Source organism: Triticum aestivum, chromosome 6A (assembly GCF_018294505.1).
Source record: "Triticum aestivum cultivar Chinese Spring chromosome 6A, IWGSC CS RefSeq v2.1, whole genome shotgun sequence".
NCBI lineage: Eukaryota > Viridiplantae > Streptophyta > Magnoliopsida > Poales > Poaceae > Triticum > Triticum aestivum.
In genome coordinates this window covers 538,925,568-538,941,858 of record NC_057809.1, presented here as the reverse complement: position 1 = coordinate 538,941,858, position 16,291 = coordinate 538,925,568, and the positions used below count along the sequence as shown (strand labels likewise).

Below are 16,291 nucleotides of genomic sequence, written 5' to 3'. Positions count from 1 at the left end.
TTTGAGGCCTTTATGGGCAAACTCAAGGGAAAATCCAAGAAGCACTTTGTTGCTCTCTTGGAACAACTTGGTGAAGCCAATGACATGATCGAGGCTCACGAAGACACCACCACTAAGATGGAAGGGCATAGTCGTGACTATGCCGATGAGATTTCGGATCTTTCCAATGCTCTTGAGGAAGAGTGTGGTCTTCGTTTGGCTCTTGAGGAGTCACATAACGTTGATCATGCTAAGTTAAAGAAAGATTATGATCATGTCCTCATAGTTTCTCATGTGCTAAACTCCGAGAAGGCCGAACTTGAGGTTGATCTTGCTAGACTCAAAGAGGAGTTTGATCTACTTGACAAGGCTCACAAGGTCTTGAAGGGTGCTCATGCTAGCCTCAAAGAGTCTCATGATCAACTTCAAGTAAAGCTAACCAAGGAAAAAGCCACTTTCCCTCGTATGATGTTAATTGATAATGCAAATGCTACTAACCCGTGTTGTGAGCATGTGCATCTCGTTGAGGAGAACGCTAAGCTAAAGGGGAAACTTGAGAGAGGTCTTGCGACTTGCATACAAGGCAAGAAGAACCTCAACGATCTCTTGATCAACCAAAAGGGAGTTGTGGCCAAGGAAGGGGTTGGGTACGTGCCCGACTCCAAGAACAAGAAGAAGAATGACAAGACAAAACGACCTCCTCCTCTCATGAAACCTTTGTGAAGGAGGGAGAGAGTGCCTCCGAGGAGAAGAAGAAGAACAATGCAAAGGGTGGCAATGTCAAGAAGGGCAATGTCACCCCTCCCAACAAAGCCGGCGATTTTAATCCTTCTTATGTGTTATGTCGTGCTAGTGATGGGCATGTTTATGCCAAATTTGTTGGTTCTCTTCATGAATACATTGAATGGTCTATTTGGGTTCCAAAGACCCTTGTTACTAACATCAAAGGACCCATTACAAAATGGGCACCTAAAACCAAGCATTGATCTCTTGTATGTGTTTTCTTCTGGTGGGGGATCATGGTTGCTCAATAGCGGAGCTACAAATCATATGACCGGAAGCAAGGACTTGGTGGTGGACGTGCACAAGGTTCCATCTATGCCCACCAATGTCGAGTGGGGTGACGCCTCATCTTCTAAGGTATTGGGACTTGGCAAGGTGGTCATCTCTCATGATCTCATGATCGAGAAGGTCATGCTTGTTGAGTCCCTTGCATACAATTTACTTTCCGTTCGTCAACTTGCAATCATGGGCTTTGCCACTTTCTTTGATATCGATACCGTGGCCCTCTTGTGGAGCAAGACTCTTAAAGTAGCCTTTGTTGGGCATGTCGAGAATGGTCTATATGTGATTAACTTTTCGGAGCGATCCATTAAGACCGCGACGTGCCTAATGGCTAAAATTGATGTGGGATGGCTTTGGCATCGCCATTTAGCCCATGTCAATATGAGATATTTGCAAAGTCTCCTCAAGGGGGACCATGTCCGTGGACTAACGAATGTTAGTTTTGCTAAAGATCGTGCTTGCAGTGCTTGTATCAAAGGAAAGCTACATGAGAAGGCTCACCCTCCCACGACTATCATTTATTCAAAGAGGCCTTTGGAGCTCCTTCACATGGATCTCTTTGGGCCTCCATCCTTCGATAGTCTTGGAAGTAGGAAGTATTGCTTGGTGATTGTGGATGACTACTCAAGGTACACGTGGGTGTATTTCTTCAAGAGGAAGAGCGAGACCCAACAAACCGTCATTGACTTTGCAAATGAAGCACAACATCAACACAATGCAAAGATCTTGACAATAAGAAGTGACAACGGCACCGAGTTCAAGAAATACACCTTGGATGAGTTTCTTAGTGATGAGGGAATCAAGCATCAATATTCCGCACCCTACACCCCTCAACAAAACGGTGTTGCGGAGAGGAAGAACCGGACGTTGATGGATGCGGCAAGGACCATGATGGAGGAGTTCAAGTCTCCGTACAACTTTTGGGCCAAAGCCATCAACACCGCGTGTCATGCATCCAATCGGCTCTACCTCCGCAAGGGCTTGAACAAGACTCCATATGAGATACTCACCGGTAACAAGCCCAACCTTAAGTACTTCCGGGTATTCGGGTGTAAGTGTTTCATTCTCAAGAAAGGTGTTCGGTTGTCTAAATTTGAGGCTAGAGCCTATGAGGGCATATTTGTTGGTTATGCTACAAACTCTCATGCTTACCATGTCCTCAATAAATCCACGGGACTTATTGAGGAGACGTGTAACGTGGAGTTTGATGAGAATAACGACTCCCAAGTGGAGCAAAGTGGCACTTGTGATGTAGGTGATGAAATTCCTCCCCAAGCCATAAGAAGAATGGGTGTTGGCTTTATCCTACCCATTGAGGAACCCCTTGTGGCCGAAGGAGAAGGACAAAGCTCCACTCAAGTGGAGCCATCACCAACCCAAGGCCCACACGCTTCTGAAGAACAACATGAAGGCCCTCATCCTCAAGAACATGACCAAGGGCAAGATCACGCTCAAGACGGTGTTGACCCATCAAGTGATTCCCAAGGTCAAGTTCTCTCCTCCGAGCAAGTTCAAGAACAAGAACAAGCCCAAGACGACGCTCAAGATGATCAAGTGACCACTCCTCGTCTCTCCCCCGAGGAGGAATTAGAGCGTTGTGCCGCCAAGGTTGCTTCCAAGCTCTCCACCAAGGATCATCTCATGACGAATGTGCTTGGAAGCTTAAGAAAGGGGGTAAGCACTCGTAGACAATTAGCAAATTATTGTGAGCATCACGCGTTTATCTCTTGTGTGGAACCCCACAAGGTCTATGAGGCGCTAGAAGATCTGGATTGGCTCAATGCCATGCATGAAGAACTCAACAACTTCGAGCGCAACAAAGTGTGGAGATTGGTGCCAAGACCGACCGGGAATCACAATGTCATTGGAACCAAGTGGATATTTAAGAACAAGCAAGATGCCCATGGGATTATCATTCGCAACAAGGCTCGTTTGGTAGCACAAGGCTACTCCCAAGTCGAGGGTATCGACTACGGTGAAACCTTTGCTCCCGTTGCTCGTCTTGAATCCATTCGCATGTTGATTGCATATGCTTCTCATCATAACTTTAAGTTACAACAAATGGATGTGAAGAGTGCTTTTCTTAATGGTCCTATTAATGAATTGGTTTACGTCAAGCAACCCCCCAGGTTCGAGGATCCCTACTTTCCCGATCATGTGTATCAACTCGATAAGGCACTCTATGGCCTTAAACAAGCCCCACGTGCGTGGTATGACCACCTTACCGAGTTGTTACAAGACCATGGTTTTGAAGTTGGGCTAATCGACCCCACTCCTTTTACTAAGAAGGTCAAAGGGGAGTTGTTTGTGTGCCAATTATATGTTGATGATATTATCTTTGATTCACCTAACAAAGCTTTCAATGAAGAATTTGCCGCTCTCATGACCTCAAAGTTCGAGATGTCTTCCATGGGAGAGTTGAAGTTCTTTCTAGGGTTCAAAGTGAAGCAAAGAAGAGAAGGAACCTTCATCAATCAATCCAAATACACTCAAGACATGCTCAAGAGATTCAAGCTAAGTGACGTCAAGCCGGCTTCCACTCCAATGCCCACCAAGTGCCAACTTGACTAAGATCCCAATGGTAAAGTGGTGGATCAAAAGGTATATCGCTCCATGATTGGATCCTTGCTTTATCTTTGTGCATCTAGACCGGATATCATGTTGAGTGTGGGAATTTGTGCACGGTTTCAAGCCTCACCTAAGGAAAGTCACTATGTGGCGATCAAACGAATCTTTCGATATTTGGCTCATACCCCAAACTTTGGCTTATGGTACCCAAGAGGATCAAACTTCAAGCTTGTAGGGTACTCGGATTCCGATTGGGCGGGAGACAAAGTGGATAGGAAGTCCACTTCCGGAGGGTGCCAATTCCTTGGTTGCTCTTTGGTAAGTTGGTCTTCCAAAAAGCAAAGTTGTGTGTCTCTCTCGTCCACCGAGGTAGAGTATGTTGCAGTCGGTAGTTGTTGTGCACAACTCCTATGGATGAGGCAAACTTTAAAGGACTACGGTGTCACTTGTGACGAAGTGCCTCTTTGGTGTGACAATGAAAGTGCCATCAAGATCTCTCTCAACCCGGTGCAACACTTCAAGACGAAGCATATTGAGATTCGGTATCACTTCATCCGGGATCACATTAGGCAAGGAGAGATCGAGCTCAACTATGTCAACACTCATGACAACCTTGCAGATATCTTCACGAAGCCCTTGGATGAAGCAAGATTTCGCGAGTTATGGCATGAGCTAAATATCATTGATTCGAGCAATGTGGCTTGAACCCTTGCACACCCCACCACGCTCAATTTGTTGTCTACTTTAGGTGTAGGCATGGACATAGGGGGAGTGTTGTTCTCTCAATGAACTCTCCCTCCCCCCATTATGCATAAATTGAATCAAGTCTTTCACTTTAGCCATTGTTGATGGTACTTGTGTTTCAAAGACGAGTTTTGGTCATGGGCCCAAGGTTAGAATCTTTGCGGCGCCATACCTCTTGACTCAAACATAGGTGGCCTCGGCCACCGCCCTTTGTTGAAGAGGTGTGTCTTGGTCATTTGCTGGTGTGCTCTCTTTTCTTGCCGTTTTGTCCTCGAGCTAAGCCATGTTGTTCGGTTGCCGTGGCGTACTGGGCTGTACTACCGCTGGTGGTGCGCGGTAGTACCGCTTATAAGCGGTACTACCACCCCCCAGCGCGGTACTACCGCTGAGGGACGGGACCAGGGGGTTATATCGGGGCAGGGGGAGGTTTCTTCTCCCCCATACTCATTTGCTTCGCCCCCTCTTTCCTCTTCCTCTCTCCAGCCTCCTCTCGCCATGGGAGGGCTCTGGCGGATCTCCGTCTCCGGGGCGTCCCTCTCCATTTCCTTCGGTGGAGTCGATCCCCACCTCGTTCTCTTGCCATGGATGCTGGTATTGCCCCCGTTCCTTCTCTCATTTTGTCTCGTTTTTCAGATCTTGTTCTTAGGGGCAATGGTGGTTGCATCTCTAGATTTTTGGCTAAATCTAGGCGTGAGTAGGTTGGAGAAGGCAACTAGACTATCTTGATTAGAGTTTGGTAGGAATATTTTTGAATTTGGCAGGCCGGTAGTGCCGGATCTGACCACGGTAGTAAAAAATTGTTGTTTCCCCGCCTCGAGCGGTACTACCGCTCTCTTTGGAGCGGTACTACCGCTCTCTTTGGAGCGGTACTACCGCTTGACCTCGAGCGGTACTACCGCTCTCTTTGGAGCGGTACTACCGCTTGGGCGCTACTACCGCGAGCATGTCACGGTACTACCGCTGCCTGCCAAGTTCCATCATATTCCTGCCTTTTCTTTGATCCTTTTTGGTGTGTTTGTTGGCTTATGCTCGTTCTTTCTGGTTGTTTTGCGTGTTCTTGTGTTTGGCTCCAGGTGATGATCATCCTGAGCATCAAGCTCGCCGTATCAACCCCGGGCGTGCTACATCAAAATGCTGCCGCACCTCTGAGCCAGCCGGTGGTTCCTCTAGCACCCAATCGCCACCAGCAGGTGCATCCGCAAGTGTTCCTCCACCTCCTCAGTAGTCAAAGAGATCCGCCACCAAGCCAAAAGGAAAGACCGTGACTGAGATGACCAACAATGAGTTTTGGCAAAGGCATCGCCGCAATCCCTATGAGATGGACCAAGAACCCACTTTGGTCAACTGCCCGTTCTGGAACCGATTTTAGTTTGCCATCTGTTTTGATGTGATCAAGGCCAAGAAGAATTTCTTTGTTGATGTTCGCTCCATTGACACTGATGCTATGGAGAAGGACCCGGAGTACTTTGGTGAAGCCCTTCAGATGTGCACTCAGTTGAACATTCTCAGGATCATGCAATTCAACAAGGATTTTGATGCAGATTTGGTGGCTCAATTCTTTGCCACTGTTCATCTTGGGACGGATGTCGACAGAACTCTGACATGGATGACCAATGGCAAGCTGCTTTCCGTCAAGTGGAAGGCTTTCATGGAGTTACTTGATGTGGTGGATCACGGGCTTGAGACTCCAGTCGGTTTCCGCCCTCACCGCAATGCTACGTCCACTCACAAGCAAGCCCTCTGGCCCTACTGCACTGTGAAAGTTAACCCAGTGACTAAGAAGAAACCTATGAGCTGTCTCTGTATCTAGACATTCTCCATCGTATCTTCTGTGAGACTCTCTTCCCTCGCATCGGGAATCTAGATATGGTCCACTCTTATCGTGTGGACATGCTCCTTTTCTGTCAGCATGAGAAGGAAGCAAACACTGGAGCGAGCCTGGATATTTCTCATGTCATGTGGTCTGAACTTCTCTCTGTCGTGTCTGAGCGCAAGTGCCCGATATATGGTCCATTCATCATGAGGCTCATTGAGAGGGCATAGGCACAGATCTATCCCAGAGTGATGCTGGAAACTGGGGACTTGGTTTCCCATGAGATCAAGCGTCTGAGGAAGAAGGACAATTGGGTCACCCCAGCACCTCAATCCGGGGGTCCGTCTGCTGCTGCTGCTGCTACCGTGGAGATCGAGGGTGGGGCAGCCACTGATGATCACGAGGAGGATATTGGGCCCTCTAGTGCTGAACCCTCATGGGCGAAGAAGCTTAAACACAAGTTGAAGAAGCTTTTCTGCATGGAGTCTCATGGTCAGTACATGACTCATGTGGCGGAGAAGCATGCCAGGGTGCGCCACAAGGAGCTCATGCGTCAGATGGGAGCGATAGTTGCCAGTGGATCTGAGGGTCAGATCACTGAAGAGGAGGAGTGGATTCATCAGCATTGCCCTTGGACCGACTCCGACGCCGAGCAGTTTTCGACCAACGACGGAGATGCAGACGATCACGCTAAGATATGATGTTCGAGATCCTCAGCTTGCCATCACCTGGAGTCATAGCGTCGCTCTTTTCCCTTTTTGGTGTCTCGCTGCCAAAGGGGGAGAGAGTGTAGGGATTTGTGTTGCCATGCTTTGAGTTTGTCGTATTGTGTTTTCTTGTGTGTTCTCTCGGTGTCTTTGTTTCGTTTGGTTTGGTGTCCGTGAGACCTAAGTTCTAGACATATGGTGTGAGACATATGCTCCCTATCGCTACCTTATTACTTATGTCGCTACCTTTTTTCTTATGTCTATTCAGTACTGTAGTATATTATGAGTTGCATGCTTGTCCTGTTATATACTCTTCTCTCATATATCTTGTGCTTAGAATTGTTGGACTATAAAATATAGGGGGAGTGTTGATCCGGATGTGTGTGTCTTGCTTTCCTTTTGCTCCTCTTTCTAGGTGCACACATTCTAGGGGGAGCCCGTTTATATTTTGTAGTTCTTATTTTTCTTATGTTTATATATTTTCCTTGTGCAAATCCCTTGTTGTCATCAATCCACCAAAAGGGGGAGATTGTTGAGGCATATCTCTCTCAAGGTAGTTTTGGTGATTGATGACAACATGTTTGCGGACTAATCATGTCCTTTGAGTAGTTCACAGATTCAACCCTGACACGAGACGTTTTCTTCCCTTCGGAGTGTCATTCAAGATGGTGTAGCTCTTTCGTTTCTCTCTCGGTGGACTAGTTGCGTAGAGGGCACCGTACTATCAAGAGGGGGTCCGCTGGGGTATTGCATGGGTGGAATCAACACGTACACATCAACTTCTCACCCTCTGAGCTCTTCCACTTCATAGAAGAGATCTCTCCTCTTTTCTATGTCCTGTCTGGGTTCCAGCGGTAGTACCGCGCAACCCAGCGGTAGTACCGCTGAGGAGCCACAAGCGGCAGTACCGCTCCGCAGCGGTAGTACCGCCCGTGACTCCACAGCAGTAGTACCACTGGGGTGCCTGGCACCACTGCCTCGTCCTCAGCCTCTTTGGAGAGATCCTCTCTCTTCTATGTCCCAGCGATAATACCGCACTACCAGCGGTAATATCGCCGAAGAGTCACAAGCGGCAGTATCGCTCCGCAGCGGTAGTACCGCCCGTGACCCCGCTGCCGTAGTACCGCTGGGCTGTCTGGCTCCTACTGCCTCGACTCGAGGGCTCTTTTTCTCGTGTCGGGTTTTGCAACACTAGTTGCGATTGTAGAGGTGGTAGTACCGTTTCAGGAGCGGTAGTACCGCGCTGGGTCCTATTCCCTACTAGTCTTCTCTGCGCGGCAGTACCGCTAGCTGGAGCGGCAGTACCGCTGACCTAGCGGTAGTACCGCTCCATCTTAGCGGTAGTACCGCCCTGTGCGGGGCTGGTTGGTGGGGGCAACGGTTGGATTGTTGCCCCCACTATAAAAGGGGGTCCCCTTCTTCCTTTTGACCTACCTCTTCCCCCTCAGGGTCCATTAATGCTCAAGCTCCATTAAATGCTCCAAGCTCCATTTCGCCCGATCTATCTCTCTAGCCAATCAAACTTGTTTATTTGCTCGGGAGTGGTTGAGAAGGCCCCGATCTACACTTCCACCAAGGGATTTTCAATTCCCCCACTCATCCCTAGCGGATCTTGTTACTCTTGGGTGTTTGAGCACCCTAGACGGTTGAGGTCACCACAGAGCCATAGTCCATTGTGGTGAAGCTTCGTGGTTTTGTTGGGAGCCTCCGATTAAGTTGTGGAGATTGCCCCAACCTTATTTGTAAAGGTTCGGTCGCCGCCTTCAAGGGCACCAATAGTGGAATCACGGCATCTCGCATTGTGTGAGGGCGTGAGGAGAACACGGTGGCCCTAGTGGCTTATTGGGGAGCATTGTGCCTCCACACCGCTCTAACAGAGACGTACTTTCCCTCAAAAGGAAGGAACTTCGGTAACACATCCTCGTCTTCACCGGATCCACTCTTGGTTATCTCTTACCTTTACTTGTGCAAGCTCTTTAGTGTTACTTCTCTTGCTTGCTTGTATGCTTGTTGTTATTGCATCATATAGGTTGCTCACCTAGTTGCACATCTAGACAACCTACTTTGATGCAAAGTTTAGTTTGATAAAGAAAAGTTAAAAATTGGTAGTTGCCTATTCACCCCCCCTCTAGTCAACCTTATCGATCCTTTCAAAAAGGGAATGAAACATTAAATCTAAACTAGAATCTACTTGGAGAAAGGAAGAAACCCTTCACATGGCAGAAATCTAGGGATAGGAAATTTAAATAAGGGGTGATGGTCATATCTACTCCACGGTCGCGATGCTTGAGGTAGCTACCTCTTTTTATAACAACATTTTTGGTTATGAACCAAACCTGAATGTTCAACTTGGTGTTGGCTTTGGGAACCCTGATGATATGGTCACTGGTGCTGAAAATGCCACTCTCCAGAAACCTTTCCCTCAAGTGGAAATCAATGAGGCACCGTAAGATCTTACCCATGGGGCCCCATACACTTATGGGTATTCCTTCCTTTTTATCAAAATTCTTGTAACCTTATAAAAATGAATTTATGGCCCTTGTCAACGACTTGAAAATGGCACTTTGAATGTCTTTATGTTGAACTTTGCAATTGTTTCTCTTGTTCCAAAAGAAAAATGATATGAAAGAGATGAAGAAAATCATGCCTATTAGCTTTAGCAATTATGCTTTACATACTTTTCTTACTAAAGCTATGACTGCCAGATCTCTCATGTTAGTGATAGATTGATTCCCTCCAACAAAAATTCTAACCCGTTATAATCTTGCTAAACGACAACCAGGAGATGATATGACTTGCTTATTTTGGAAGGAAATGTAGAATGTGCAATACCTCTTAATTGAATTTGTTGCCAAGATTGTCCCATAAATCCTTTCTAATCTATACTTTGGATATGCCAACATGCTTGTCTGATTGGTTGCAAAGGAAGAAAATGGATGTCTGCAGTCTTTTTAGTTTTGTTGATGTTTAGACCTTACGAAATAGACTTTTTAAATAATCGTCAGGAGGGAACTCCATATGGAATATCTCAACGTGAAGATGCTCAACCAGCATTAATTTTGCGGTGTTTACATCTCCTAAATAATCATCGGGAGGGAACTCCAAATGATCACTTGGGATTTATCTTCCCGCTGGATGCAACTGACGAATAACGACACCATTTGCCCTTGGTCCACACAAATTGGTTCCAACATGGAAATCGATCTAGCTTCTCACTTAGGGTCGTAGCGTTTTGTGCTTGTGTCGCCTTTTTCAATTCGGATGGTAATAACTAATAAGCAAGAATCCTTTCTGATCAGCTACTCTGGTCGTGCCTTTGTGGATAATTTATGCATTTCAGTGAAATGTAATGAGGGAAACACCTCTATTTTCTTTGAATAAGAACTTAGTAGATAAGCAGTGAGTCAAGGGTAATACTGATTCGCAGGTCCGTACTATGATATAGCTTAATTAGTGAGTAACAGCACACCGGATCCGTGGCGCAATGGTAGCGCGTCTGACTCCAGATCAGAAGGTTGCGTGTTCGATTCACGTCGGGTTCAATATCCCCCGTTCCTAATCCGGTTTCTTTTTTATTAATTCACGCCTCCATTAATCCCACACAAAATCCACCGTCCATCCCCCAAACCAAACAATCCCAGCCGTCCAAAACCCCCTAATCCCCTCCTTCCCTATCCAGAACCCAGAACCTCTCCCTCCCGGCCGCTGCGAATTCTCCGAGCTCGCCCTCGCCATTCCCCGCGCTCCAATGCTACTCCAGAAACCCATCCGCCATTAACTCCCGCACCGCCCAGATGCTCGCCTACCCAAGCACGTCGGCCCCGCCGTGGCCGCAGCGCCACCCGGCCGCCGCTTCCCCGCGCCGCGTCGCGGTGGCGGCCGCACCCGCGGGTGCGCCGGCCAGGGGCAAGCGGCGGCGGGCGGGCGCCGGGGAGGCGGAGGCCGACCCGGCCGCCGAGGCCGCGGAGCTGGTGCGGTTCTTCCTGCGCAAGACCGACGGCGGCAAGGACCGGCTGGTGTCCGTGCTGGACCGCCACGTCAAGGTGGTCCGCACCGAGCACTGCTTCCTCCTCTTCGAGGAGCTCGGCCGCCGCGACGGCTGGGTCCAGTGCCTCGAGGTGAGCCACCATACCGTACCCCTGTGCCCAACTCAATCAGGATCACTAGACCATCCATTTTTCACGAGTTAGAGCCATTGTCATGACTCTCACTTGGATAGCGTACCCTGAAAATATGTTGGTCTGAAAAATTCTAGATATGATGAATTGGGATAGGTATAAAATTCTACTAGATATGATTTCAGATGTCCTTGTGGGCTAAACATTTCATGATTTATGAAACTGATGTTTGTTGTAGAAAATTCTGCCCATCCTCTCTAATGCTTCGTGCTCTGCTAGATTTTCAGGTGGATGCAGAAGCAGCGGTGGTACGTCGCAGACAACGGCATCTATTCCAAGCTGATATCTGTGATGGGAAGGAAGGGGCAGATACGGATGGCCATGTGGCTCTTCTCTCAGATGCGCAACAGCGGGTGCAAGCCGGACACTTCGGTGTACAATTCCCTTATCGGTGCGCATCTGCATTCGCGGGACAAGAGTAAGGCTTTGGTGAAAGCTCTCGGCTATTTTGACAAGATGAAGGGCATGGAGAGATGCCAGCCGAATATCGTGACGTACAACATCCTCTTGAGGGCGTGTGCTCGGGCTAGTGACACGAAGCAGGTGGACATCCTTTTCAAGGATCTGGATGAAAGCATAGTCTCTCCAGATATCTACACATACAATGGAGTGATCGACGGATATGGGAAGAATGGCATGATTACAGAGATGGAGTCTGTATTGGTGCGGATGAAAAGCAAGCAGTGCCGCCCAGATGTGATCACATTCAACATACTCATAGATTCGTATGGGCGAAAGCAGACATTCGACAAGATGGAGCAGGTGTTCAAGAGTTTATTGAGGTCCAAGGAGAGACCTACCCACCCGACGTTTAATTCCATGATAACAAACTATGGGAAAGCAAGGCTTAGAGAGAAAGCTGAGTCTGTACTTGAGAAGATGGGAGAATTGGGATTCAAACCGAATTATGTGACGCAAGAGTGTCTCATCAATATGTACGCGTATTGTGATTGCGTCTCAAAGGCCCAGCAGATATTTGATGAGCTCGTAAGCTCACAAAGTACTGTTCCCCTATCTTCATTGAATGCCATGCTTGATGCCTACTGCATGAACCGCTTGCCTATGGAAGCAGATCGGCTGTTGGATAGTGCGATTGAGAAAGGTGTAGTGCCCAGTGCTTCCACATATAAGCTGCTTTACAAGGCCTACACCAGGGCAAACGATAAGATGCTTGTCCAGAAGCTGCTCCAGCGAATGAATAAGCAGGGTATTGTTCCGAATAAAAAGTTCTTCCTTGATGCTCTGGAAGCATTTGGTACCTCCGCCAATAAACCCAGGAGGGTACAAACCTCAAACTCTGCAAGAGAGTCAAGTAGTGATTCTGCAAACAATTCGGAAATGGCTAGTTCAAGCAAGCCAGTGTCAAGTACTTTGGAAGCAGTTGGCGCTTCCGAGAAAAAAATCAGGATATTACCCAATTCAAACTCTGCAAGCAAGCCAGATGCAGGTTCTGAAAGCAGTTCAGAAATAGCTACATCAAGCAAGCCAGAGCTAAGCTTTTCGCGAGTAGCTTCTTGATAGGGTGATCTGTTCTGAACTGCTTCACAGTAGAATGTGTCCAGTTGCTTGTACCAAGTGATATCCTAGGAATGGCCTTCCCTCAAAAAAAAGTGATATCCTAGGAAAAGGCAATCCATGTGATTGGTTGCTTGAATTCGAACCATCCTAGATGTCAGGTTAAAATTTTAGGAATATTTTTCTCATGTACATTCACCAAAAACAACTGAACCGCAGGGTACTGGAGCCATCTCATTCCATTCAACTTCAAGATACCCTTCTTCTGTATGTGCTTCGGCAAGGGTTTTCTTCTAAATTTCATAGCTATGTTATAAAATTACTGTACTCACTCTGTTCACTTTTGTAAGTCGTTTCAGACAACTCAAAATGGGCTGTTTTGCACATTGTCTGAAATATCTTCAAGGTCTTATAAAAGTGAACAGAGGAAGTAGCATCTTTGTTTCAACAGTGGCCTTGCTATACCTTTTGTTACTAGTGTCTTGGCTGTGCTTCAGAGGAACAGTGTCACATGTTATTAACAGTTTGTTATGACTAGATGTCTAGATCAGTATTTGGAAGAAACCCTCATCCTACACATCTCAGAATTTGGCATTCTGAGGTTTTGGAATTTATATTTCCTGGTGCTTTAGGTAATTTAATGCTTTCATTGGTCTACTTTTGTCAACACATGCACTGCACATACACATTGCTAGTATCGATTAAAAATGCTTACTTTATTAGAAGTATGTTCTACAAAGGACTGACAGCAACTAGAGAATTTACACCCAATCGTCCTATGCTTCCAAGTTCCAAGATGAACTGGCGAACATTAGGGAGACCTCAACACTGGATTTCAAACAATATGGAGCCATGTGAGCTCACCACCGCTGAGATGTCCCCTTTCATGAGACTCCGGCTCTTTCCACTCCAGACTTCAGTGCAGGTGCACAAGTGTTTCCTTGCCAACTTTCTCCCTGCAACCTTCTCTAGATCCGGCACCCTTACAGCAATCTTCCTGCTTGCAGTGTCAAGGTTGAAGAAGGCCAGGTAGATCTCTCCTGCTCCATGGAAGACAAAGAATCAGCGCAAAGAAAAGGGACGCTTATTCGGCATGTATGCATTGGCAAAGATGCATGCTGCTTAGGTAAAAGTACCTTTGTCTCCAGTTGCTGTCCATGCTCGTGCTCCAGTAGTTTCACTCTCTGTTGCATCAAACAAGAGTGCTACTTAGATAAAAGTAGCGATTAATTTGTGGTGACTCGTTATGGAGTAACTTATACCTCCTTCCTTGCTGGACTTCAATGTAGCACACAATCCTGAGTAGCTGCTTTTAAGTTGTCCATTCTCCGTTAGCTCCCAGACCTGCAGTTGTTATGGGCAAAATATGATCAATCGCGGCATACATTCACTTCCAAAGCTAAGAGACTCAAGCAACTTCATGACAAAAAATGCTCCAAGAAACATTGGAATTCAGCCTCACTATATGGATCCCGCTCTCTTACTAGGTTACCTGCTTTGAATGCTGTTCGCAGGTCGAGAACATGGGACTGACAGATGCATCCAAGCAACCATCATTGGTGTCAATACCCACCAGGTGGAACTTCGCTTGGTCTTCCTCGCTGCTGATGGTAACTCCATCCCTGAAGCACATAATATGTATGGATCATACGTACAAATGAGAAAACTAGTACTGCTTCCTTTCACGAATTGTTTTCTTGCAAGGCACTTACGATGTTGGAAGAAGTTTTGCTTTGGACATGCAAAACGAGGCATTGTCATTCTGGATTCCAAAGCCTCTGCAAATGTGATCTTTTGAGGAACTGTGCCATCCACCGGTGCTCTTATCGTTGCAGGTAGCGAGACCAAGAACAGGTCCACCATTGTTTGTCAGGTCCGAGCGACCAGACTGTTCATCGGATTCTGAAGTCCTTTCACTCTGAATATAACCAAACTGAAAAAAAATTCCACAAGTTAACTCCCTGTTCACTATATGTTGCAGCAGGAATCTCCAGACTTCAATTAATATATTGTTTACCTCCATGTTGTTCTTAGTGTGGTGATTAATCTTCAGTAGAGTAGGGTGGGTGATTAGATTGAATGTACCATCATTGAGGTGCCTCAGGTCACCTCCAAACATGAGGGGGGATTTGGCCATGGACCAAAGTAGCATCTGCAAGGTCATGCCAGTTTGCAAAAATGCGGTAAGACTTTGGGTTGCAACTTGGAAAACAGACATGAAGTTTCTCCAAGTGCAATGCAAACCTGTGTTAATTGCTCGTCAAATGTAAGGTTAGTGCTTCTGTGAGGGCCCTGGTTAACACCTGTATGAGAGAAATATCAAGCATTTTCCAATGATTAGTCACCAATGCGCATGGAATTAGAACAGATGTGCATTGCCAAAAAAGGGGTGCCACAAAGTTTTATATGGTATGAATGATCACCTGCATCAGTAAGCCTGCCGAACGGAAGCATGTCTAGGTCAGGCCAAGACCTTCCTTGCAATCCGGTGGCGCCGATCTTATTCGCATCGGCAAACGATCTGTATATATCATCATATACATGCAGGTGAAAAAGAAGGTAGAATAAACTGACTGATCTCTACTAGAGATTACAAGTAGCAGCTACTATACACCCCTAAAATTTATCTGATGCTATCTGGTTACCTGGCGACATCGAAATGCGGGCGAACATCTTTCCAGCTGTCCCAGTCGTCCCCTGTTATTCTGAACATGTCAACATGCTGGGTGATGTTCTCGGCTAACGCCGGAGTGACTTCGGTTCCGGGCGAGATGGACAGGATGACCGGCCGCTCAAGCTCTTTCAGGGTCTGCACACAACAATGTATGTATTCAAATGAACTGATTTCAACAGGTCATCACCAATTTGTGATCCCAGAATGGAGGGCTACATCTGCATGCGTACCTCTGAAACAGCCATGATCTCCTTCGGGCTATAATCCGTGCCGAAGATGCAATCTACCTTCACTGCAAACACAACAGTTTTATGTTACCAACAGTTGCTTCTGAAATTAAAAATAATGTAGCAGCTGAAAAATGCTAGTATGAAGTTTGGGCCCGGAGTTGGCAGCTTACCGAAATCGACACCCCAATCGGCGTACTGCTGGTAAAGAGACCTGAGGAACGCTCGTCCGGCTCCCGCGTCGGTGTTTACGCTCATGAACCCGTTCGACATCCACGCGCAGGTCCTGTGTGTGAGGCCTATGTCGCTCGCCGTCCATTGCCGGCCATCCTCTACGTAGGCTTTTCCCTGAATAAACGAAACCAGAAGAAAATTACTAATCGAACGAAGTAACTCCCCTACGGCAACTATCTACTGTCACGGTAACTCTCCTCAAATATGCGCTCACTAGGAATATACTTTCTTATGGTCTAATTGTAGAAGTAAGTGAAAATTTGAAGATGAAACAAGAAGTCCAAGATCCACGGAGAGTAGGGAGTACCGTGTCGACGTCGAGGATGGGGGTGCTGGCGTTGACGGCCTGGGTGCTGATCCCGTTCATGAGGTGGATGCCGAACTTGAGGCCCATGGCGTGGACCTTATCGGCGACGTGCTTAAACCCCTCGCCGCCGGCGGACGACGGGAACCTCTCGGGGTCGGGGAACGGGCGGCCCCACTGGTCGACGCTGTCGAAGCCGTACGAGTCCTCCCCGGCGCCGTTGACGTTCTTCCGGTACCACAGGAAGTCGATCACCGCGTACTGCACGCACGCAGAGAGAGAG

The 16,291-nt window shown here is 47.3% G+C and overlaps 2 protein-coding genes and 1 non-coding gene across 3 annotated transcripts in view; 2 read left to right on the top strand and 1 right to left on the bottom strand.

Annotated features, from left to right (window-relative positions):
• Window positions 1–10,346: 10,346 nt before the first annotated feature.
• TRNAW-CCA (transfer RNA tryptophan (anticodon CCA)) lies at window positions 10,347–10,418 on the top strand. The gene has a single exon. It is a non-coding gene; the product is annotated as a tRNA-Trp (tRNA).
• A 154-nt stretch (window positions 10,419–10,572) lies between these two features.
• On the top strand, window positions 10,573–13,033 carry LOC123128355 (pentatricopeptide repeat-containing protein PPR5 homolog, chloroplastic). Its single transcript, XM_044548339.1, has 2 exons — window positions 10,573–10,994; window positions 11,274–13,033. The coding sequence occupies exons 1-2, from the start codon at window positions 10,671–10,673 to the stop codon at window positions 12,570–12,572; spliced, it is 1,623 nt and encodes a 540-aa protein (XP_044404274.1). The 5' UTR covers window positions 10,573–10,670; the 3' UTR covers window positions 12,573–13,033.
• A 231-nt stretch (window positions 13,034–13,264) lies between these two features.
• The window catches only part of LOC123128354 (uncharacterized), a 3,746-nt gene continuing 719 nt past the window's right edge, over window positions 13,265–16,291 (bottom strand). The window contains exons 3-14 of the mRNA XM_044548338.1: window positions 16,012–16,269; window positions 15,644–15,818; window positions 15,474–15,535; window positions 15,215–15,378; window positions 14,993–15,090; window positions 14,814–14,872; window positions 14,587–14,721; window positions 14,282–14,502; window positions 14,062–14,191; window positions 13,832–13,913; window positions 13,706–13,753; window positions 13,265–13,609 (exon numbers count right to left, since the gene is read on the bottom strand). Of these exons, the coding sequence (XP_044404273.1) occupies window positions 13,392–13,609; window positions 13,706–13,753; window positions 13,832–13,913; window positions 14,062–14,191; window positions 14,282–14,502; window positions 14,587–14,721; window positions 14,814–14,872; window positions 14,993–15,090; window positions 15,215–15,378; window positions 15,474–15,535; window positions 15,644–15,818; window positions 16,012–16,269 (1,650 nt within the window). The 3' untranslated portion in view covers window positions 13,265–13,391. The remainder of the gene's footprint in view (window positions 13,610–13,705; window positions 13,754–13,831; window positions 13,914–14,061; window positions 14,192–14,281; window positions 14,503–14,586; window positions 14,722–14,813; window positions 14,873–14,992; window positions 15,091–15,214; window positions 15,379–15,473; window positions 15,536–15,643; window positions 15,819–16,011; window positions 16,270–16,291) is intronic.

What these genes read in the sequence shown, in the direction of transcription:
- LOC123128355 (XM_044548339.1), top strand. Translation starts at nt 10,671, where the DNA reads ATGCTCGCCTACCCAAGCACGTCGGCCCCGCCGTGGCCGCAGCGCCAC. An exon ending in GCTGGGTCCAGTGCCTCGAG is followed by an intron (nt 10,995 to 11,273) that starts GTGAGCCACCAT and finishes GTGCTCTGCTAG; the next exon opens with ATTTTCAGGTGGATGCAGAA.